Source organism: Podarcis cretensis (genome assembly GCF_951804945.1).
Source record: "Podarcis cretensis genome assembly, chromosome: 12".
Lineage (NCBI taxonomy): Eukaryota > Metazoa > Chordata > Lepidosauria > Squamata > Lacertidae > Podarcis > Podarcis cretensis.
The window spans coordinates 34,884,643-34,908,946 of NC_137181.1; the positions used below are offsets into that span (position 1 = coordinate 34,884,643).

At 42.3% G+C, this 24,304-nt stretch overlaps 1 protein-coding gene across 3 annotated transcripts in view; it reads left to right on the plus strand.

Annotated features, from left to right (window-relative positions):
- Nucleotides 1-15,501, plus strand: part of ABCB5 (ATP binding cassette subfamily B member 5) — a 54,098-nt gene extending 38,597 nt beyond the window's left edge. For all 3 annotated transcript variants that reach the window (XM_079947886.1, XM_079947885.1, XM_079947887.1), the window contains 12 exons: nt 4,480-4,626; nt 5,890-5,994; nt 7,180-7,257; nt 7,666-7,749; nt 8,663-8,866; nt 10,452-10,552; nt 11,977-12,117; nt 12,896-13,052; nt 13,293-13,490; nt 13,829-14,035; nt 14,594-14,740; nt 14,844-15,501. In XM_079947886.1, the coding sequence (XP_079804012.1) occupies nt 4,480-4,626; nt 5,890-5,994; nt 7,180-7,257; nt 7,666-7,749; nt 8,663-8,866; nt 10,452-10,552; nt 11,977-12,117; nt 12,896-13,052; nt 13,293-13,490; nt 13,829-14,035; nt 14,594-14,740; nt 14,844-15,041 (1,767 nt within the window). In that variant the 3' untranslated portion in view covers nt 15,042-15,501. The remainder of the gene's footprint in view (nt 1-4,479; nt 4,627-5,889; nt 5,995-7,179; nt 7,258-7,665; nt 7,750-8,662; nt 8,867-10,451; nt 10,553-11,976; nt 12,118-12,895; nt 13,053-13,292; nt 13,491-13,828; nt 14,036-14,593; nt 14,741-14,843) is intronic.
- The last annotated feature ends 8,803 nt before the right edge of the window (nt 15,502-24,304 follow it).

Sequence of the window (24,304 nt, forward strand, 5' to 3'; positions counted from 1 at the left end):
ATGTACCACCTATATATCATTTTCATAATATTTTCTTTCAAGGCATTACATGCCGTAAATCTCAAACCTGTGGTCCATAACTTTTCCCAGTCAGCAAACATAATGTTATACCCTACGTCCTGTGCCCCTTTTATCATAGCTGATTTGACCGTTTCATCCTGTGTATTCCATTTTAACAGCAAGTTATACATTCTTGAAAGTATCTTAGAGCTGGGTTCTAACAGTTCTGTTTCTAACTTTGATTTTTCCACCTGGAATCCTATCTTTTTGTCCAACTTAAAAACTTCTTTGATCTGAGCATAATGTAACCAATCTCGCACTTTATCCTTTATTTTCTCCATACTCTGCAACCTCCAATTGTCTCCATCTTTTTCTATTATTTCCCAATATTTCGGCCATTTGGCCTCCATATTGAGTCTTTTCGGGGCCTTAGCCTCCATTGGTGATAACCACCTTGGGGTCTTATTTTCCAATAAATCTTTATATTTCGACCAGACATTGAACACTGCTTTTCTGACAACATGATTCTTGAAAGCCTTATGTATTTTAACCTTGTCATACCACAAATATGCATGCCAACCAAAAGCATTGTTAAATCCTTCCAAATCTAAAACATCAGTGTTTTCAAGAAGTAGCCAATCCTTCAACCAGCAGAAAGCTGCTGATTCATAATACAACTTTAAGTCTGGCAGGGCAAAGCCCCCTCTTTCTTTAGCATCAGTTAATATCTTAAACTTGATTCTGGGCTTTTTGCCCTGCCAGACAAATTTAGAAATATCTCTCTGCCACCTCCCAAAACACTCCATTTTATCCACAATCTGCAAAGTTTGAAACAAAAACAGCATTTTTGGCAATACATTCATCTTAACAGCAGCAATACGTCCTAACAAGGAAAGTTTCAATCTTGACCAAACATCTAGATCCCTTTTGATTTCAGACCAACATTTTTCATAATTATCTTTGTATAAGTTCCTGTTCTTCGCTGTTATGTTTACCCCTAGATATCTTACTTTTTTAACCACATTTAATTCTGTCTCTTTCTGAAACCTTTCTGATTCTAAAGAAGTCAAGTTTTTTTCTAGAACCTTGGTTTTTTGCTTATTAAGTTTAAATCCTGCCACTCGACCAAACTCATAAATCAGTTGCAAAACCCTTTTGGTACTAGACTCTGGCTCCTGTAAAGTCAATACTAGGTCATCTGCAAATGCTTTAAGTTTATACTCTTTCGCTCCGACCTGAATACCTTCCACCAACCGGTCTCCTCTGATCATGTTTAAGAGCACTTCCAGGACCGATATAAATAACAAAGGGGATATAGGACAACCTTGTCGTGTACCTTTTTCAATTCTAAACTCTTCTGTCACCACATTGTTCACTATCAGTTTTGCCTTTTGCTCTGAATAAATTGCCTCTATCCCATTCTGAAACCCCCGTCCCACTCCCATCCCTTCCAGGTTTTTCTTCATGAACTTCCAAGAAATATTAAGTTGTATTTGGCAGAGTTGGTCTCAAAATATAACAATGTCTCAGTAAGTGCAGGATATAGCAGTGCAATGCAACAGTTCCAGTAAAGCTCAGCAAATAATAACTCCAGCAACAAAGTGTCAAAATCTTGCAATCTGACAGTTCTGTTATTTAGGCAGTCCGACTGCCTGGGATTCTTTGTCAATTTGTAAATCCAGCAGGGGAGGTACAACACAGTTCATAATCAGAATAAAACTTTTAAAGAGTTAAGTCCTACAGCAACTTAAATAGATGTGAGAATCAATTGCCTTTAACACCTCTTCAAAGGCTCCAAAGATCCAGGTCTTTGCATTAGATCTTAAGCAGTGGCAAGAGACGGACTTCCTGGTTTCGTCTCTCGCTTTTAGCCGAATTAGCAAAGATTTTATCCGCCAAATCTTTCTTTCTTTTCTTACTCACGAGTTGTTGGTTTCAAGCCGAATGTTTCCAGGAAAAGAGGACAGCGCTCACCGACAGCAGCTACGCAGCTTCACTCCACAGAAAGAGCGATTGACTCACAGCACCGCACCCCCTTCCACGCTCCGGGACCTCTTACGGGGTCCCTTCTACGTTTCGGGGAGCGCTCCTGGTGCCCGCTGAGTCCCACGGCCACAGGCTTACGCTGCCTGTGGTTTTCCGATGTGGGTCTCCGCTGCGCCGTAGCGGACGACCCGTTTCTGCGGAGCTCCCTCTTCGCAGTTAGAAGAGGGCAGCCATTGCCGGACGCGCCGCCTCCGGAAGTCCCTACAGGGGTCAGTTTGAATGTGTGAAGGAACAAGCAGGACCATGCAGGGGATGTTCTTCCCCTAAATGATGGTGGACCTGCTCCCTGGCTGATGCATAACCAGCATTGGTATAGTGGGGACTGTCTAACATGTAGGGTTTTCTGGCACATGAGTAGTCAACCTGGAAATGCCTTCACTACATTCAGTCCAAATGTATCTTTGCTTTCCATGGTTGGACTCTGAACAAAGCAATTCTGCAAATTTGAAGCATAGGCCAGAGGTGGGTTCACGCAGTGCCAGCAGGAATTTATCCACCCACTTCCTGAAGGACTCTTATAACAGTGGAAAGTTTCCATTATTATTAAATAGGCAGTGATAAATGCAGAAAAAAATATTTAGCGCTTTCAAAAATAAAGGCAGACCCACCCATCCCAACCAAAGCACAAGAGGGAGGTAAAGCAGATAAGGTGAACCACTGTTTAGATCCACTGGTGGGCAGACTTTACATTTTCCATTGTGGAAACAGACTTGCTTGTCAGGTGACGAATGCCCTGGGAGCGCTCTCTTGTTTTCTTCCCCTGTTGCATTTGTCTTCATGCACAGGAAGAAAAAATGGGGGGGGGGGGGGGGGATTGCAGAAATGGGAGACAGTCCAGTGGTTTAGAAAAAGTTGTGCAGAACAAACAAAAGATAGGGTATTGACCAGGCATAGACTAACTTGGCCCTCCAGATGTGTTGGGACTACAACTCCCATCATCCCTAGCTAACAGGAACAGTGGTCAGGGATGATGGGAGTTGTAGTCCCAAAAACATCTGGAGGGCCGAGTTTGCCTATGCCTGGTATTGACAGATGAACAAAATATTGCTTCACAGTAGGCAAAGTGGAAGAAGGGGTGGAGTTAAGAGTGGGGAAATGGAACTGGGAGCCAGTGAAGACTTTAAAAACACAGCCCCAGTGTAGCATTCCTGGAAGCATCCATTTTGCAAAGCTGAGAATAGATTTTCCCAGCTGGGTCTTTACCATGAGTGCCCAATTGTTAAGGTTCTACTCTTGTTTTAAATGTATTTGTGTTTTTAACTGTTTTAAATAATCTTTTGAGTAAATCTCCCTGAGACGATGGTTTAAAGGCAATTAATATATCTATTGTAATAGTACAGTGGTGCCTCGCAAGACGAAAAGAATCCGTTCCGCAATTCTCTTCATCTAGCAGTTTTTTCGTCTTGCGAAGCAAGCCCATTGACGGCTTAGCGGATTAGCGCTATTAGCGGCTTAGTGGCTTTTAGCGGCTTATCAGTTTAGCGGATAAGCAGATAAGTGGCTTAGCGGCTTAGAAAAAGGGGGGGAAGGGAAAAAAAGTCGGGAAAACTCTCAAGACATTTTGTCTTGCGAAGCAAGCCCATAGGGAAATTCGTTTTGCGAAGCGCCTCCAAAACGGGAAACCCTTTCGTCTAGCGGGTTTTCCGTCTTGCGAGGCATTCGTCTTGCGGGGCACCACTGTAATAATAATATGCCGAAATATAGTCATGCTTCTGTCAGTATCTACCAATCTTGTGAAAAATAGCTTGTCTGAAAAAATTGCCTCATGACTTCATGCAATATTTTCTACAAACTTGTGTGCTTGAGTCTGTCTTCATATAACCTGACATAAAATTACAGCTATGTCCATATCTGCAGAAAAAGGCATATTGGTTGAAATTGCAGTTTCTTACATCTCTCTGATGGTTTTGGTAATTGGGCTTGACTGATTGCTTCCTAACCACAAACTTCAAGGATGGCTGTAGCTGTGTTAGACTCATGTTCTCTATTTTTACTTTTTAATTTTTAAACATTGATATCCCTTTTTTCTGAAGAATTAAGTGGCTTACATCAAAACATGAAAATGATGAGAAATCAAAATTAAATTAAAAGACTCTTTTAAAAATCATTCATCAGAAAGGTTCATGCGTTAAAGTTGCCATTCATTATGACTGATCCAGTTTGACTTTTCAGTGCCCTTTTGGATAGATTTTGACATGAGTTGGCCTTTTGTTCCATTTTTCCTCTTTGTTTTATCCACATTTTTGAGCAATTAAAACTTTGCTGACAATCAATGGGTGTGCATAGCTCAGTAAGTTTCCATATTTAGTACATTCTGAGTTCATACTAATTTCCCAGCACTCTTCTGCTAGCATGGTTCATTGCCCAGGCAATTACATTACCCCCTTCAGTGTTCTCACCCGCTGGTGACAACTGGAATTTTGTCTCTTACAGGAAGAGAAGCTCCCTGAGGTGCCTTATTCTAGAATTCTAGCCCTGAATAAGCCCGAATTCTGCTCTATAGTGTTTGGAATCATTGCTGCTGCCATTGGAGGTGGCGTCACGCCTGCCTTTGCTGTTCTGTTTGGTAAAATAATTGGGGTAAGTTTAAAAGCTTATACTTCAGCCTCTGTAAAAACCTTTTGCTTCCACTTTCCATTCTCTTTAGGATGTTACCCTCTTCTCAGTTCATTGAAAACAAAGAAATTCAGTGTGTAATTGGTTGGTTTTCCATAATGACATCTGGTCCAAGTGCCTTTATAATAAGGATACTTGCCAGCACCTTTTGCTCTCAACCAGTGCATACTTTTAAAAAACCACATTATAGATAATTTAAAAGCCTGAAAGATTTAATGGCAATATGCATTAAATATTGGGCAACTGTGGGGGCAGCCTGTGGGGCTATGGAGCTGCCCTCCTGCCACTGGCCTCGCTACAGCTTACTCGTCTGGGAGCAGTAGAGAGGTTGGGGCTGCAAGAGTACTGGATAGGCTCTGCCAGTACAGCCCAGTTTGATTCACATAAGCTACAGTTACTCTGGTGTCAGGTCAGGAGGGTAGCTTTCAGTCTTCCCCACTGCATGCCTTTTTATGGGCCAACTAGAAATTACCGTATATTTCTGTGTATAAGATGAGGTTTTTATCTTTAAAAATTATCTTTAAAATTGGGGGTCGTGTTATACACAGGTAGTGCCATGAGCAGGAGATTGTCAGCGGCTATTGGGCGGTTGATTGGTGGCCGCGGCAAGGGCTGTTGTCGATTGGCTGCCCCTGTGTCAATTGGGCGGGCGAATGGTGGCTTTTGCTTTGCTTGCTATTTTCAGCGTTGGTCCTTAACAACTCTTGACAATCTCCCCCCATTTTCTTAATTTGGAGTCTCCACAAACAGGGGGCGTGTTATACATGGAAAAATACAGTACCGTACATAAGTTGGCTTTCTGATTTGGACATATTTGGCCAGTTATAAAAGATCTTGCCTGGCTTCCAGTTTGGTTCCAATCAGAATTCAAAATGCATATAACATTTTAAAACCCTAGGTAGCTTTAAAGGGCAACTCTATCCATATTAATCTTTCCAGTCTTCTGACACTTGGAGAGTCTCTTCTCTCAGGGTCTCTGCCTTTTGAAGTGGAGGACAGCGCCTCTTCAGTGATGGCTCTCTTCTCCCAGGCCTTGGGCTAACTAAATAAACTATGGTCTTTTAAACTGGCAGGCTGGCGGTATTGTTTTTGTTTGTTACCATGTTATGTGTTATTGTTTTTTTATTATATTGTAAATCACCCTGTGATCCTCGGGTGACGGGCAGTGTAGAAAATAAATAAATGATTTTCTAGTACTGGTGACTAACTCTGTGCTTTGTAACCCAGGCTTTCCAAGAAACAAACGAAGTCAAGAAAAGCCAAAAAACGGTGTTGTTTTCTCTTATGTTTCTTTTGTTGGGAGTGATCAGCTTAGTAACATATGTTGTCCAGGTAAGGACTATCCTAAGGCCTACATAATAATAATAATAATAATAATAATAATAATAATAATAATAATAATAATATCAGAATGGCACAGTGGATTACTGAAATTTGTGAGACCGTGATAACGTACCAACTCACTCAGAAAATTCAAGCAAAACAAGGAACCCCTGTCCCCACTCCCCAGCAAAAAATAAATAAATGGTGTTGAGGCACCATGGTTTTCATTTATTTAAGATATAGAAGCCCCCAAGCTTCTGGGCACATTTCAGTCAAATAATGATGCATGATTACTATAAACTCTGATTGTAATGGCAGCTCCAGAACTGGGGTTGAGGTGCAAGATGATGAGAGTAGGATCCTACCACCTATTTCTATGAACTTCTGTGCCCCAGCGACCTAAAACTGATATTGCAAAGGCAATAGCTGGAGTGGGTTGGAACTTTATAAATGGAGGGAGGAGCTGCTGTCACTCAGAAAAGCAACCACTGCAGTGCATTCAGTATGATAAGAACACCAAATGTAAATAAAATGGGGTGAGGTGTTGGGTAAAAGAATATTTAGGACTGATGGTGCAGCAACCTACGTACCTGGTAGCCAGTAGCACCAAGGAAGAAGTTGATTGTTGCAGTTTCAGGCAGCTAATTTCTTCTCCTATCTGACTACTTATTTTTGCGCATGTTTTGCCGCTCCTGCTCATGACCCCCTCTTGTTACTGCATTTCTCAGACCAACATCTAGTCCCCCTCTGCCCCCTGGAACTTGGGACTAGAAAAGTGGACTAGTAACCTTCATGATCAGTACTCACAATTTGTGGGTGTTATGCTTATATGACACTTTATCAGTGTCTTAATTAGAGGAGCAAGCTTGAAAAGGCAAAAGGTTGAGTAGTTTTGCAAACTGGCCTTATTTCTATTCTAGAAGCACTGGAATGGAAATACAGTGTGTGTTGTGATGAGGACAGCCTGGTTCTTGTTCAACTAACAGAAAAAACGTTGGCCCTCAGCAACCTTTCCTCAGCTTAGCTTAACAAATGGAAAAATACCAAAATATACTGTAGGATTTCTATTGAGCTCTGTATTAGTAAATAGCTTCAACTCTTACAGCGCTTTAGTCTATAGCTCATCAGTCTTAAAAATGTTATGGCATTGTACAGGTAAATAAAATCTAAATGCTTCGTGTTTATATTTTTCAGGGATTCATGTTTGGGAGGTCTGGGGAAGCTCTGACTATGCGATTGAGATCACTTTCATTCAAAGCATTGCTTCAACAGGTAACACCAACAGATACAGCAAAAGGGGGGCAATTTTGTGGGTGGGTCTGGGATGTGGTCCATTGTCTTCAGGGGCAGTCTCTAGTCTCCATGCTGAAGGCCAAGTAGGGAAGCATCATTATACAAAAGATTGCGGGAACGTAGGAAGTTGACATGCTGAGTCAGACCATCTAGCTCAGTGTTGTCTCCTCTGATTGGCCACAGCTTTTGCTTGGAGATGCCCAAGATTCAGCCTGAGGCAAAACTTGTGCTCTGTCACAGAGCTACAATCCCTCCCAACTTCTTAAGGGTTTCTTAAAAAAAAAACAAAACTATCACGTACTTCAAAAGCTTCATAGGCTGCTTTGAGCCATTACTATCCATTTGCAAAGCCAAAAATTATTTGGACCATCTTTTTTTTGTTTTCAGGAAATTGGATGGTTTGATGACCATAACAACGGCATTGGAGTTTTGCTAACCCGGCTTGCAACAGATGCTTCTCAAGTCAAAGGAGTATGTTTTCCATTTATTTAGGGGTCTTTTTTTAAAATAGAAAAAAAGAATTGAAATTTAAATTGCAGTGATTTCAAAAAGAAGCTTTTGTGGAAAGAGCATAATAAATCTACTTTTGAAACTGCATGGCATTTAATGTACCACACTGACAGTGGGTTGTATCAAGTACTGGTCATACTCAGAGTAGACCATCGGAAATTAATGGATATGACCAACTTGGTTTCATAAATTTCAGAGAGTCTGCTCTGAATGAAACTGAGCAGTGCACAACTCATTGTCTTTAATTTGTGGCTGCTATCGATGATTCAGCTTGCTATAAGCTTGACTTCTGTAAATGTAGCTTGTTGAATATAAGGCACACCTCAGGGTCTTTGGTTGGTTAAGAGTGAGAGAGGTCAGTCTAGAGAGGATCTCCTGCAGTCGCTTAAATGTTGCTTGACAGAGATGTCTCTGGATGATTTATTTCAGCACTATGACATTGGGTTTCAGGTGTAATTGTGTCAGCTAGCCTACTAGATTTGTAGCATCTCATGCTGACATCATGTTGGCATAGAGACTCTTACTTTCATTCCGAGGTGCCTTTGCAAAATTCCTGATGAATCATTCTAACTAACAAAGAGGAATTTTGTGAGGACTACTGAATGGCTTTTCAAAACTTTTAGGAATATGACTTGGCAAGAGCAGGGCTGCTATATTGGCTGAAGCTAAAGAGAGATTAAATATGTGCATTGTGCCTTCTTAGTTAAACTACCAAGTATAATTGTGCCTCACTTGCTATTTTAGGAAGACACTGGCTAGCCATATGCAGAGTTAGACCCACTAATGAACATGATTAACTTGCATGTGTGTTTGCAATTAATTCTTTAATGATGTTAACTTTAAATGTGTTGTCTATTGTTTTTGTTATTTCTAGGCTACTGGAAGTCGGCTGGCCTTATTAACCTCAACGATCTTTACACTCTTGACAGCTATTATTATTGCTTTTGTGCATGGCTGGCAATTAACATTGCTCATCCTGGCCTGTATTCCTTTCGTTATGATAGCCCATGTTATACGACTGAAATCAGTGACTGGCCATGCGTCGAAGGATCAAAAAGCCCTTGAGGAAGCTGGAAGAGTGAGTTCTATATAGTTAAAACATGTGGTTCTGATTATATCTGTGGCAGTGACAGAAGGGAAAATTTCCAACACGGCTCTTAACTTTAATTCATGTCCACTGATGCCTATCCCAGAAGCCCTTGGTTGGTTTGTCAATTGGCTTATTCAAAGTATTTCTATATCATCAAGTTTTCAACACTGTAAATGATGAACACTGATTTAAAAACACACTCCACTAAAACCAGCCATTAAAACAGTTGATGTGAATGCCCTAGGAATCTATACAGGGTTCATTCAATTACAGTCGTACCTTGGTTTTCAAACAGCTTGGTTCTCAAACGTTTTGGCTCCTGAATGCCGCAAACCCATAAGTGACTGTTTCGGTTTGCAACCAATCAGAAACCGTGCTTCAGTTTCTGAACATTTTGGAAGTCGAACTGACTTCTGGAACAGATTCCGTTCAACTTCCGAGGTACGACTGCACATGGAACTGGAAGAAGTCCCCAGCTGTATTTGGGTGCCCTCAGGTGACAGACTGGCTCAGGCAGAATCGTGGCCGCTTTCCTGCTATGGCTGCTGGGATATCAATAATAATAATAATAATAATAATAATAATTTATTATTTGTACCCCGCCCATCTGGCTGGGTCTCCCCAGCCACTCTGGGCGGCTTCCATAAAAACCAAAAATACACTAAAATATCACAGATTAAAAACTTCCCTGAACAGGGCTGCCTTAAGATGTCTTCTGAATGTCAGGTAGTTATTTATTGCTTTGACATCTGATGGGAGGGCGTTCCACAGGGCAGGCGCCACGACCGAGAAGGCCCTCTGCCTGGTTCCCTGTAGCTTTGCTTCTCGCAATGAGGGAACCGCCAGAAGGCCCTCGGCACTGGACCTCAGCGTCCGGGCAGTGGGGACAGTGAATCCTCCACAAGGTGCACAGCATGGTGCACTTTGGATGCTCCGGCAAGTACTTGACTGAAGGAGTAACCCTGCAGATAACCACTTCCAATATGTTAATTCAGGTTTCAAGGACACTGTCCCCAAACCCTCTGGGTGCAAGTGCCTGACTTCTGACATTGTTTCAATGCCTGGACCCTTAGTTGCACCTAGTTCAATATTGTGTATGGCTATGAGGTTAAACAGGGACGCGGGTGGCGCTGTGGGTTAAACCACAGAGCCTAGGACCTGGCGATCGAAAGGTCGGCGGTTCGAATCCCAGCGGCGGGGTGAGCTCCCATCGTTTGGTCCCAGCTCCTGCCTACCTAGCAGTTCGAAAGCACCCCTAAGTGCAAGTAGATATATAGGGACCGCTTTCTAGCGGGAAGGTAAACGGCGTTTCCGTGTGTGGCGCTGGTGCTGGCTCACCAAATGCAGCTTAGTCACGCTGGCCACGTGACCCGGAAGTGTCTTCGGACAGCGCCGGCTCCCGGCCTCTTGAGCGAGATGAGCGCGCAACCCTAGAGTCGGTCACGACTGGTCCTGATGGGCAGGGGTACCTTTACTTTACCTTTATGAGGTTAAACATCTAATGGAGAACACCTAACCTTTAGTGAAATCGGGATTTTCTAAAGCCTTGTACGTTCCTTGTTTCCCAAATCAGATTTCAACAGAAGCTGTAGAAAATATAAGAACTGTGGTTTCATTAACAAGAGAAGACAGATTTTTTGAGAGATATATTTCAAGCGTAGAAGGTCCATACAGGTAAATTTGTATGCAAGTCTGTCATCTTCTTCTTTGAGTTCTTGAGTTTTATTTCTTAATTACATTATTTCACAAACTAAAAATATTCTTGTGCATAATTATGTTAAATTTCTGGAAGTGTGATTGAATCCACCTTGTACCATTTCCCCATACACAATTTAGATAGATAGATATCACCCCATTTAAGGTCCAAATATCTGGGGCTTGCAATGGCTTTAAACAGCTAGTACCAAAATGTGCAGTTGAGTGATGTGTAAAGTCCAATGGCTCCTGCAGAACTTTGAATATGTTGAGTTTTAGCATACAACTGCTAGACAGTCTTTTCAGCTAATAGTAGTGGTATGCCAAAACTTTGGTGCATGCAGAAACCACCATTCAAACAGTCTTGTTTGTGTTCCCAGCAGTTCTGAGTTCCCAAAGCGATGTGATGATGTGTCTCCCATGATCCTCTTTTAATATTGTAATGGAAAGGGAGGAATTTCTACTTCATTTACAGCTAATTTTGCGAACCGTCTTACTGATGACACTAGAGACACTGAGGAGCGTTAGCTTGATCCAAGCTGGTTTAGTATTAGTGGAGTACAAGTCTTGGTTTTGATACCACATCTCTCAGTGTGCAGCATGGGTTCATCTTGTTCTGCTGCCATACTCAGCTCACCTACACAGATTGGATGGCATGTGTATCTTAATTATGAGAAAGTAAAAGTCAATAAAGAATTCACAAGTCATATATTAAGAGGTGCATTATACAAAGTTTGGAACAAATATAGATTGCATCTGGAACCACAGACACCTTGGTGGATATCACTGCTGGAGGCATATGCTATCAAAAAATTGAATATGAGGACAAATTGGCTAACATATAGACAATTATTGGAAGAGGAACAAGGGAAACTCAGATTAAAATCATATGAAGAGATACAGCAATATGAAGTTGACAGATGGCAGTATATACAACTTAGAAGTATATTCAACTTGGATCAAAAGAAGGGATTTGCAAAAGAGGATTCGAAATGTAATGTCACAGTGATACAGAATAACAAGAAATTGTTATCACCTACACAGATTGGGCACAGTATGTAAGTGGTGAAGACCCTTGCTTGACCAATCTTGCCAGATAAAAATGACAAGCCATTGGGCTTATGGTATTTGGATTTGGGCTACTTGCTTGTTATGCCCAACATACATAGATGAGTCATGTCCCAAGATGGGCTGGGTGTTGAGAAAATGGGTAGTATGATTCCACTGCCCCTATTTGTTGAGGATTCATTTCTTCAGTGTGGTTTTTTGGTTTTAAAAGCTTACTAGCATCTTAGTAAATGACTCTGACTTGCTTTTTAAAAATGCTTTGGGAGTAGAAGCTCTACTGTTCCTTTTATTTCATGACGAATTGTGACTCTTTAATTGGCTTTCTCGTTTATCAGGGACTCTCTGAAGAAGGCTCCCCTTCATGGAGTTACATATGGAATAGCCCAGTGTTTCAACTTTTTTATAAATGCTGCTGTCTTCAGATTCGGAGCGTGGCTTATTGCCCATTGTTTAATGGACTTCGAGCAACTTTTTATGTGAGTGTGTCTTCTATCTTTTGGAAGAGCTAGGCAATGAACTCAAAACATAAACTGATTTCAAATACTAATGTGAAAATCTGTATACATAAATATGTATACCTATCAAAATGTTTCCTGACCCCTTCTGATCTGCAAGAGACTGTGACAGAGGAGAAGCAAGCAACAAAGTTCTGTCCTGCCCTCACTTGCAGTTTGGACAAAGGGTGGGAGTCCCACATTAAAGTTTCCCAAATGTTGAATGTTATGTGTGAATAACTACAAGTGTGCAAATCAATCACTGGTGCAATTAGGTACATAAATTGTATACTCGTTGAATAAAACACCTCTGATTTAACTTGACCATTGTTATAATAGTCTTTTGCTTGGTTATACTTGTATAGATTCACAATTCTATGTGTGTCTACTCAAAAGTAGTCCAAAGTGTGTATATGTTTGCAGTCTCAAGTATATTTTCTTAACTTAAGTAGGCTTGGATAGTCCTACAAATAATTTATCATGAATTGAATTGCAGACAGTGGGTACTCTTTTATGCTTGCTCTTATGTATATATAGTATGTACACAATATGTACAGATACACTATTTTAGTGACAGGATAAGTGTGTTAGAGATGCACTGTACATAGAAATATTGCAGGCCTGTTAAAAGGAGCTCACTGTATAAATCTCAGTTCTGCAAGATAAACATTAGTTTGCAATTGAATCCAGAGATGTATGGCTTCTGCTTTTCAATACAAAACATTTGCTTTTCTATGCTTCTTTGTTTTGTGTTTTACAGAGTCTTCTCTTCTGTGATTTTTGCTGCTATGAATGTTGCTCAGTCCAGTTCTCTTGCACCAGATTTTGGCAAATCAAAGGTTTCTGCACAAAGAATCTTTCAGCTTTTGGATCGGAAGCCAGTGATTGATAGCTATAGTGAAGAAGGTGAAAAATTGGTAAGACTATACAGACAGTGCTTTCAGAAATAGAATTGTTGTGGTTCTTTTATAAACAGGGCTCGGTGTAGTCTACTAGAATAAAAGAAAAGAAATATAATGCTGTTTTATTTACTGGCATCAGCTCAGTTTCTGGTTGCTTAAAATTGGCTTCAGAAAGAAACTCCTTTATTTGAGATATGGCTTTATGCATAACCCATAACATATATCTGTGTTCATTTCCCACCCCCTGCAACGTAGGTGAAATTTGATGGCAACATTGAATTCAGAGACATCCATTTTGAATATCCAACTAGAGCAGAAGTTCAAGTTTTGCAAGGACTCAGTTTAAAGGTTAACAAGGGACAAACTCTGGCATTGGTGGGAAGCAGTGGTTGTGGCAAAAGCACCTCCATCCAGCTTCTGGAGAGATTCTATGACCCAGGATCAGGACAAGTGGTGAGTAGGGATGGACAGATCTGGTTATTTCCATTCTGTGTCAGTTTTGTATGTGTTCAAAATCATAAGTCCATTCGATCCTGTTGTTTGCCATTTCTTTTAAACACACAAAAATTGCTTTTAAATTGCACATATTTTATCTGATATGCAGGTTTTTGTATTTACTTTCTCCTAAAAATACATGTTTATATTTGCTACATGTCTATATATTTTTCCCAAGAATAAATAAAGACCATAAACTTGGTGCGTCCATTAAATTTTACACAGATTCAGCTGCCTATTGTTGTGTCTTTCAACTCTGCAGAAGCTCATTTCAAACTTTCCATTTCTACCTACAGCTTGCAGATGGCGTGGACACCAAATCTCTACATATACAGTGGCTAAGATCCAGACTTGGTCTTGTGCAACAGGAGCCTATTCTCTTTGATTGCAGTATTACAGAGAACATCCAGTATGGCGACAACAGCCGAGTTGTCAGTCAGGAAGAAGTTGAAGAAGCAGCTAAAGCAGCTAATATCCACAACTTCATAGAAAATCTCCCAGAGGTAAATGAAGATGTCCTTACGTTTTCCAGCATTCTCTTTCTCCAGAGGAATAACTATCCTATTTTGCACAAATCCCAGTTGCACAGAAACCTAGAGCTGAATCCTTTGCAGGAGGGAAGGGGCATCCTTCCTGTCTAGGGTCCTTCTGAGGGGGGCATGTGCTAATGGTGGGTAGAGCTGTAGCCAAAATTGGGTGATGTATCCTTTTCTCTCTCTGTCGCATCTCCCCGCACTCTGGTCATTCTCTCTCCCTGCCACATATATGAAATTAGGCCAAGAGCTACAGGTAGCCCACCCCAACCTTATCATGTTGACTTATAAAGCATGGTCAGAGATTAATGTTCAAATGCATATTTAAGGCTGCATTCCCATGCACACTTATCCTTGAGTATGTCCTGTTGCAAGCAGTGGGTCTTGCTTCTGTTGAAACATCTGCACAGGATCCAGATGCACAGCCTATTAGTTTTGATAGGATGCGGAAAGGTCTAACTTGCTCTTCACAACACTCACAATGTCTGTGATTTTTTCTTTTTTAAAAACAACAACAACAACCTACAGAAATATAATACTCGAGTAGGTGACAAAGGAGCACAGCTTTCAGGAGGACAGAAACAAAGAATAGCCATTGCCCGTGCCCTTGTCCGAAAACCAGCAGTACTTCTTCTGGATGAAGCCACGTCAGCTCTTGACACAGAAAGTGAAAAGGTTAGTCAACTTGCAGCCTTGCTTCCTGCACTGCAGCAGGGTAGGGATGAATTGAGGCTATCATTCTAAATATTTCTTTTCTTTTCTTTGCCCATGCCTGCAGATTGTCCAGAAGGCCTTGGATGAAGCTAGAAAGGGTCGGACCTGCATCGTCATTGCTCATCGGTTGTCCACGATCCAGAATTCTGACATCATAGCAGTCATCCAGAATGGCAAAGTAGTGGAACAGGGAACTCACAGCCAGCTCCTGGCCATGGGTGGATTCTATCATGCACTTGTCAATGCACAAGTACATCATTAGCCCAGGCTGCAAAGTCTGTGGATACCAAAAAAACAAAAACAAAAACCCCTCAAATGATGCCTAAGGCAACATTGTACTTGAGTCTGTCAAAGAACAGTCCCCTGTACCATATGACGAAACCGCATTTGAAAATGAAGGGGTTGTGTAATATAAGGAAGAGGGGAGAATCGCCTGTTCCAAGAAGAGGGAAGTCATGTCGTCCTTTGGCATGTTTATGACCTTCAGCACCCCTGAAATAGTTCTTTGGGTCCCAATCAAGATGAAGGCTAACTGTGCCTTGTTTCTTATCGCCATCACCAGGTAATGCTCAGGAGGCTGTGAGTGTGGGATGCAGGCCTGCTGGGCATCTTCATGAGAAACGAAAGAGATTTATTTATATTTTACTTTGTTACAGAATGTTTTTGTATCATGGTGTTGATTTTACTTTTGTAATAGTAATAAAAAAACAAACCTGGGGAAACCCCAGTAAGAACTAATAGAATTTACTGGTAAGGTTGGAACTGACTTGAAAGCCGTCAGACCCAATGTTATGCCCCAGGGCAAAAGATTTAACTTTCACAAGATGCCAGAAGCAGAGAAGTAGTTCTAACGTGGTGGAAGCAGCTAAAAGTGCCTGCAGAATGTTTCTTTGCTGATTAACCAAGTGAGCCCATTCATAAATTTCAGGGCAGTATATATTTTTAAAGCTATTTTCTGAACACTATATCCAGCATACAAGTTTTCCCTCACCCCATTTTATCTGCACAGCAATCATGAGAGAAAGACCAGCTGGGCTCACAGTCGTCCACTGAGCTTCATAGCTGTGTGGGGTTTAAACCAAGGGCCTTCTCAAGCCTAGTTGGTTTCACCATGCTAACTTTTTCTGTAGGGTCAGTATCAGCACTGCATGAAGGAAACTTGAAAGTCAAATTTAGCAACACTGCAAAGTCTACATTTACTGCAGTTTACAGACCTTCACTATACAAATGACAGCTTGTTTATTTTCTCGAGCGCACTGCAATTAGAAATATATATACTTTTTTCAGTTTTATTGTCATCTTTGCCCCACATGTCATGGGGATAAAATACAACACAAAACAATTCCTGCCAATTTTTTAAATTATCTTTTCAACTAGCCCAAACACAAATAGGGCATGTCCTCTTCTTTCTTACACATGGGATTTTAAACAGGCCAGGAAATACAAAAGCTTTTTAAGTACAGTGGTACCTCGGGTTAAGTACTTAATTCATTCCAGAGGTCCATTCTTAACCTGAAACTGTTCTTAACCTGAAGCACCACTTTAGCTAATGGGGCCTCCTGCTGCTGCCGTGCTGCCGGAGCACGATTTCTGTTCTCATCCTGAAGCAAAGTTCTTAACCTGAAGCACTATTTCTGGGTTAGCGGAGTCTGTAACCCGAAGCGTATGTAACCTGAAGCATATGTAACCCGAGGTACCACTGTAAATGGCACTAAGGGAAGTGAAATGTTCTCTCTTCATCTGTGGTTAGCTGTCAACAGCGGTTGCCACACTGGTTTCAACAAATGAAGATGCAAGGTAGGTAGATGAGGGAATGGTCTCTCTGCTTGTGTATAGTTGCAAGTTGCTCCCCAATTTGTCCTGATGGGAGGAATTGTAATGACCGCTCCCCACTTAAAACGGGGGGCGCCCTTTGCGGGGACGCGTGCAGCCCTGGATCTGGAGTGGCCCCATCAGCATAGGCTTTGCCTTCCCTCAGGTGGGATACCTGGAGGTCCCCGCCTACCCCAGTGAGTTGTCCAATCCCACCTGGGGGAAGCGTTGCCAGGGAAACCAGGCCAGGTAGGGGGAGGGATTACCTGCCCACACAATAGAGGGTGGATCTTAATTGTTAATCCTCACTTGGCTCCAGAGCTTGTGTATAGTTGCAAGTTGCTCCCCAATTTGTCCTGATGGGAGGAATTGTAACTGAATTTTTGCTTCTTAAACTTGACAAAGGCATAGAGAAATGTATGTGGGTTGCCACTATTTAGTTTTGCCTTCAGTTTTTTCTGGAATCTAATATTACAAGAGTTAACATGGGAAACTTCCTTGCACCAAATCAGACCATTGATCCACTTATCTCAGCATTCTACATACTGACTGGCAATTGCTCTTTTCCAGCCCTGCCTGGAAAACTTGGGGACTGAGCCTGGAACCTTTTGCCAGCAGAGAATGTCTTCTGCCACTGAGCTTTGGGTCTTGCTGATGAAGACTTCTGTCTTCTTCATAGTGTTTTCCTCTGATATCTAAGATGAATATCCAAATGATGTTGTTGTTTAGTCGTTTAGTCGTGTCTGACTCTTCGTGACCCCATAGACCAGAGCACGCCAGGCACTTCTGTCTTCCACTGCCTCCCGCAGTTTGGTCAAACTCATGCTGGTAGCTTCGAGCACACTGTCCAACCATCTCATCCTCTGTCATCCCCTTCTCCTTGTGCCCTCAGTGTTTCCCAACATCAGGGTCTTTTCCAGGGAGTCTTCTCTTCTCATGAGGTGGCCAAAGTATTGGAGCCTCAGCTTCACAATCTGTTCTTCCAGTGAACACTCAGGGCTGATTTCCTTAAGAATGGATAGGTTTAATCTTCTTGCAGTCCATGGGACTCTCAAGAGTCTCCTCCAGCACCATAATTCAAAAGCATCAATTCTTTGGCGATCAGCCTTCTTTATGGTCCAGCTTTCACTTCCATACATCACTACTGGGAAAACCATAGCTTTTACTATACGGACCTTTGTTGGCAAGATGATGTCTCTACTTTTTAAGAATATCCAAATATCCCTCTCCAAATTTGGTTTCTACTTTACCCAAGCAGCAACTTTGGTTCTGATATCCAGTACAGTGGTATCTTGGTTGTTTAACAGCTTGGGTCCTAAAGAAATGGGCTCCCAAACACCACAAACCCAGAAGTGAGTGTTCCGATTTGCAAACATTTTTCGGAAGCCGAATGTCTTACGCAGCTTCCGATTGAGTGCAGGGAGCTCCTGCAGCCAATTGGAAGCCACGCCTTAGTTTTCAAACGGTTCCGGAAGTCGAATAGACTCCCGGAACGGATTACGTTTGACAACCAAGGTACCACTGTATTAACTTCTTACAATGTAAGAGAGTTTGCGCTTGAAGCTTTGGTTTAGCTACACAAATCATGTATACTCACTTTACAATTTGCATGTTTTATACTTACTTCTATAGGTATTTTGTCATTCAGTGTCCTATGATTGAACAACAAATGTTCAGTTCATATTATAACAAGTAAGTTGCAAACCTTGAAACATTTTATCAGCTACATCTGCACTTAGTTAAATAGGCATATTACTGAAAAGTATTAGTCTCCCCTAACAGAGAATTCCAAGGGAGGGCCAAACTCTGTGAAAGCTCAGTGTGCTGTCAGTGTGGGTACTTTGAACTTATTTTATGAGAGCAAGACGAAGCAAATAAAGAATTTTGGAAGGGACTATGTTGTGGCCAATGTCTGAAACTCCAGAGGTGTCCTACGCAGTTGGAATGTGGCTGCTTCCTCTGTTGCCATAGACAAAGGTGTACAGTTTTTAATAGTCATGTAGTTGAAACAGTCAAAATTTCATTTTACATATCCATTTATATTTTAAGAGGATACCTTCAAAATGAGAAATCAGTTTAAGTGCCCATTTTCAAGCTGTTCTTTCAAAATTCCATAGTTTTTTTTTTAATCTGGTCAGAGATAATATACAGTGTACATTGCTTATTCGGCGGGGGCAGGGATTCAGGGACCAGCAATGTTGACTTAAAACTCTAACATTTAGGTAGGTATCTTGCCACCGAAAGGAGGCTATGCACCCCACATTTTTCAGACAGCATGTAAGTGCAAAGCATTTGGTAGGGTTGCCATATTTCAAAAAGTAAAAACCAGGCCCCCCCAAATGTTGTTGAGCTTTTTTACGAAAACCCCAAAGTTGTGGTTTTGGGTTTTTTACGAAAACACACCTAAAAACTACCCACAATTTTTTGATAGATTTGCCTTTTAAATCCTAGACATATGGCAGCCCTACCTCCTGAGCCCCATCTCAAATTAGCACTCTGTTTTGCTTTTCTTCCCATAGAGACAGCATCATCTTGAAAATGTACTAGCCTTCATACATAATGGTGGTTTGTGACTGACCTGTCAGTCACCTCAGCATCCACTGTTTGACCACTGCACTCCTGCCAAAAAACTGCGCAAGACCCCCTTGAGTGAAGACAAAATTTGGCGCACCCCCCCCCCAAAAAAAATATATTAGTTTTCACTATTTATTGTGGTACAGTTGCTTTTTTATGGATCTTCTTAGTAGGATCCATATAAATACAGTACAGTGGTACCTTGGGTTAAGTAGTTAATGCATTCTGGAGGTCCGTACTTAACCTGAAAGTGTTCTTAACCTGAAGCACCACTTTAGCTAATGGGGCCTCCTGCTGCCGCTGCGCCACCAGAGCATGATTTCTGTTCTCATCCTGAAGCAAAGTTCTTAACCTGAAGTACTATTTCTGGGTAAACGGAGTCTGTAACCTGAAACATATGTAACCCGAGGTACCACTGTATAGGTTTGTTGTTATTTTGCTCCCCCTCAGTTTGGCGCCTTGTGGGGGGAAACTGCCTATACTGCCCTAATCCAGCTCCAGCACTACTTATAGTTTCTAGAGGGGTTGTTATAACAGACAAGGAAGATGGGTGGAGAAAAATAGCTTGGATTGTATGTGATGTGGTGATCTTTCACTTCTGGCCCTGAGAAGACTTTGGTATGCACCCCCAGGCTAGAAACCATTACATTACAGATATGCAGCCGTTAGATTGTCACGATGACCCATCATTTTTGTGAACTTCTCCAGGGTTTTGAAGATTGAGAAATATGAGGAACTTTGTATGCTTCCGGCATACAAGACTCGAGTGTTGCTAAACATAAGGGGGGGGATTTACTTCTGTAACCTGTTTTTAACCCTCTTGATCCAGATTCAGCCACCTGCAAGGGATGCAGAAATGACTGACGAATTACCGTAGGTGCATTAGGCATGAACTGGCTGGTCTGGTTTTGCAGGTCAATTAGTGACTTCACAATATTTGAATTTAAAATAGAAGGAAGACTTATTCTTCAAACCCGAAGCCACTATCACCATTTTCATTAGTCACTAATGAGTGTGGGTGGGAGAAAGGTTAATTTGGTGGTGTAAGCTGGTCTCAGACTTGAACTTTAGCAGCCGAAATAAATCATTCCATGTGCTGATTTGCAATGCTGAATTCAGAGACTAATATTCATTGAAAAAATGAGCCTTGAAGAAAGATAGAGCAACATAAAAGAAAATGTAATATGGTGCTTAAAATATCATATGGATTAAGATATGCATGTGATATTTTAAGTACCATATTACATTTTATGTTGCTCTGTCTTTCTTCAAGGCAGTGGAAAGACACCAACTCTTCCGCTAGGGTAGGAAATGGCAATCTAGGATTCTCAGGCTATTACTATGACTGTTTTGCCAATGCAATTATGATGCATAGAGCATTTGTGTGCAAAACAGTCATAGTAATAGCATGAGAATCCTAGATTGCCATTTCCTACCCTAGCGGAAGGATTGGTGCCTTTCCACTGTCCTCCAGCCTACCTAGTTGGAAAAGAATTTTGAAATTCCATAGCATTTTTGAATAAAACTCATTGCTACCCGGAGTGAGTGTGTGAGATGAACAGCAGGTACATGTGGGGAGAGTGTTAAGATAGGAGGGTGTGAAAGGGTCTCTGCACATCTTTTTAAATTGATCAGGGACGGGACCAGATTCTCCCCTCTTTTCCATCAATTTCATTATTTACGAAAGTAAAGCCATGTAAGATATAGCTTTAGGAGAAAGCGTAACTAGGGCTCCTGCTGTCTGGTAGTTCTTTACTTAAGTCACTTTGGCACATTCCACCATATTCTTCCAAATAACCAAGTAACATTTTGATTCCACATTTGCTAAGATGCCCCGTTCTTCTTTTTAGCATCTTCTTAGGTATGATGTTTTCTTTAACCTTAGCGCTGCATTCTTAGGATCACCCAAGAGGCCAGCGTCTCAGGTGCCATCACTGTGATTCAATAAAACCCCCAAGCGGCTTGCACAAAGTTGAACTTTTCTTTATCATCATCTGTTTCTGGTTTGTTGTGGTTGCTCTCATGTTTGCTGAAGTTAGTGGTTGCTTGGATGTAACAGGACCATGGGCATAGGCAAGAGAGGCAGCTGATCCCACCCCCATCAAGTAAGTAGATAAAAATACTTAACAGACCAGTTCCATTGCAGATAACTAGGTTCTGCCCCCCTAGCATAATGCCTGTCCCCCCAAAAAATAGATCCTGGCTACGCCCATGAGCAGGGCCCAGATTAACAAGAGAGAAAAAGACAGGGAGGGAATTGGCTTCACCCACCACCAACTCTGGCCACCTCTCCAGAATGTACCCCCCCACACACACAAAAAAGTGCACCCACCACCCTCATGTAACTCTCAGTGTGCAAAGGAAGGTAATTAAGGGTTAGTTAGTGCTGGGAACACCCCCCACTATGGGTTATATTCCTCTAGTCTGTCTGCAACTGTAGAACACGAAAAGGGTAATATTGCTCCATTATCTCTTAGCTCCTGGCTAGGGCGAAAAGAGCTCCAGGTACAGATGTTAAATTGAACACAAGTTGCTTGCCTCATTTGTCCCTCAGTTCCATTCAAGGCAAAACATGAGCTGCAAAAACATTTCCACTCTAGCTTCCCTTGCACAAAATGGCAAGAACAACCAGTCGGATTTCCATCTGACCAGGACAAATCATACCTGAATTGGAGAACGATATTTTAACCAAGGTTTGGACTTCAAAGGTGCAGGCAGATTATAAATAAATCTAGTATTTCCGTTGAACTAATTCAAAAATCCTTGAATTGCATCTGAAAGTAACTCCTATATTTGCCAGGTGAACTGAATGTGAATTAATTTCCTTTTGCAGTGGAACTTGGGGTGGTTTTTAAAATTCAGTTTCAATTCAGTTTTAAGTTTAATTCAATAATTTCTGTATGTATGGGTTTCATCCCACTTAACTCTGATTCTGGCTATTGCATTTACCATTTTCATCTTTCCGAAAAGCTGTTTAAGCTTAAAGTTTGTAATTGTTGGAGGAAATAAAGCAGTTGTTCACCTTACCCTATACATTTTTATTCTTCTTTTGCTCTTAGTATATTTTATACTTTAGCAGAGCAGGCTGTACAATTCTGAAGGCTGAAGGAAAAAAATGCCAAGGAACATGTGAATGAATTTTAAATTGAACTAGGGTGAATGAGAACTAATTCCTTTTTCAAATGAACTTTCCAATCACAAAATAGATCCCCACAAAATCATGGACCCTCGGTTCAGTGATGCATATACTGAGCAGCATTTGCATACCTGACAATCAGATACTCCTCATTCTCAGTTTTGTTGGTCCAAATCTACTCTTAAGTAGCTGAGGTGACCACCTCAAGCAGCAGGTGGGAAGTAGTGCGGAGAGATTGGTAGACTGCATCTTCTAAACTAGGCAGCTGTACTCGAGTACAGTGGAAGAGCTTCTTCTGTTGCCAGTGTTGAAGAAAGACTCAGTGGGGAATCCAGTCAGCTTTTGTGTAAAAAAAAAAAAAAAGGTAAAGGACCCCTGGATGGTTACGTCTAGTCAAAGGCAACTCTGGGGTTGCGTTGCTCATCTAGCTTTTAAGCCGAGGGAGCTGGCGTTTGTCCACAGACAATTTTCTGGGTCATGTGGCCAGCATGACTAAACCACCTCTGGTGTAATGGGACACCAAGACGGAAATCAGAGCACACAGAAACACCATTTAGGTTCCCGCCAGAGCGGTACCTATTTATCTACTTGCACTGGTGTGCTTTCAAACTGCTAGGTTGGCAGAAGCTGGGACAGAGGTACAGGAGCTCACCCTGTCAGGGGGATTCAAACTGCCGACCTTCTGATCGGCAAGCCCAAGAGGTTCTTTGCCTCAACCAGCAAAATGTCATGGGTCCACCCTGCCGTTTTCACCAAGTTAGAAACTTGCTCATGACAAAGGAAGCCCAAGATCATTTTCTCCCACCCCTACAGTCACCACTTTTAAAGCTGACAATGGCATCCGTTTGTTTGGCACCAAGTCCCAATCTAGCTACACCGCTTTCAGATTCTTCTTGATGCTGAGTGTAGTGACCCAGTCAAGGGAACTCCACACATAAGCAGTTATAGTGCATGTGGTTCCTGGTCTGACCAAGGGATTTGTAAAGAGTTCTGCTTCCACAGTGGTACCTCTGGTTGCGAACGGGATCCGTTCCAGAGGCCCGTTCACAACCTGAAAAGAGGGCAACTGAAACACCATATCTGCGCAGCTACATGGTGCGATTTGGTGCTTCTGCGCATGCGCGAAGCACGATTTAGTGCTTCTGCGCATGTGCGAGCAGCAAACCCTGGAAGTAACCCTTTCCGGTACTTCCAGGTCACTGCGCGACGCAACCTGAAAAGACGTAACCTGAAGCGTCCATAACATGAGGTATGACTGTACTTACAAATCATATGCTTGCTGGATTGGGACAAAGGGCTGCATTTATACAGGGGTGGAGGAAGGGGGTGCAGTAGGGGCAGTCTGCCCCGGGTGTCACCACTGAGGGGGGTCACAAAATGCCAGGTGGCACTCACCGTGGGGCCTGCAGTGCACCCGAGCCACACGTCTCTCCAGGGAGTGACACGGTGGCTTGGGCATCCACAGGCTCCGCGCTACCCCAAACAGTCCGCCCGCCTCCTCTTCAGAGGTCCCGTGGAGCATCCTGTCCCAGCTGGCCCCGCCCTGAGCGCAGAGCACGTGCACCCCCCAGGTTTCCAATTGGCTTGCTCCGCCGCTGCATTTATATAAACAGCCATTCTGCGGTTTTACATAGTACCCATGCACACTTAGGACTCAGCTAAAGGTAAAGGTAAAGGGACCCCTGACCGTTATGTCCAGTTGTGACCCACTCTGGGGTTGCGGCGCTCATCTCGCTTTATTGGCCGAGGGAGCCGGCGTACAGCTTCCGGGTCATGTGGCCAGCATGACTAAGCCGCTTCTGGCGAACCAGAGCAGCACACGGAAACGCCGTTTACCTTCCCGCCAGAGCGGTACCTATTTATCTACTTGCACTCTGACGTGCTTTCGAACTGCTAGGTTGGCAGGAGCAGGGACCAAGCAACGGGAGCTCACCCCATCGTGGGGATTCGAACCACCGACCTTCTGATCAGCAAGTCCTAGGCTCTGTGGTTTAACCCACAGC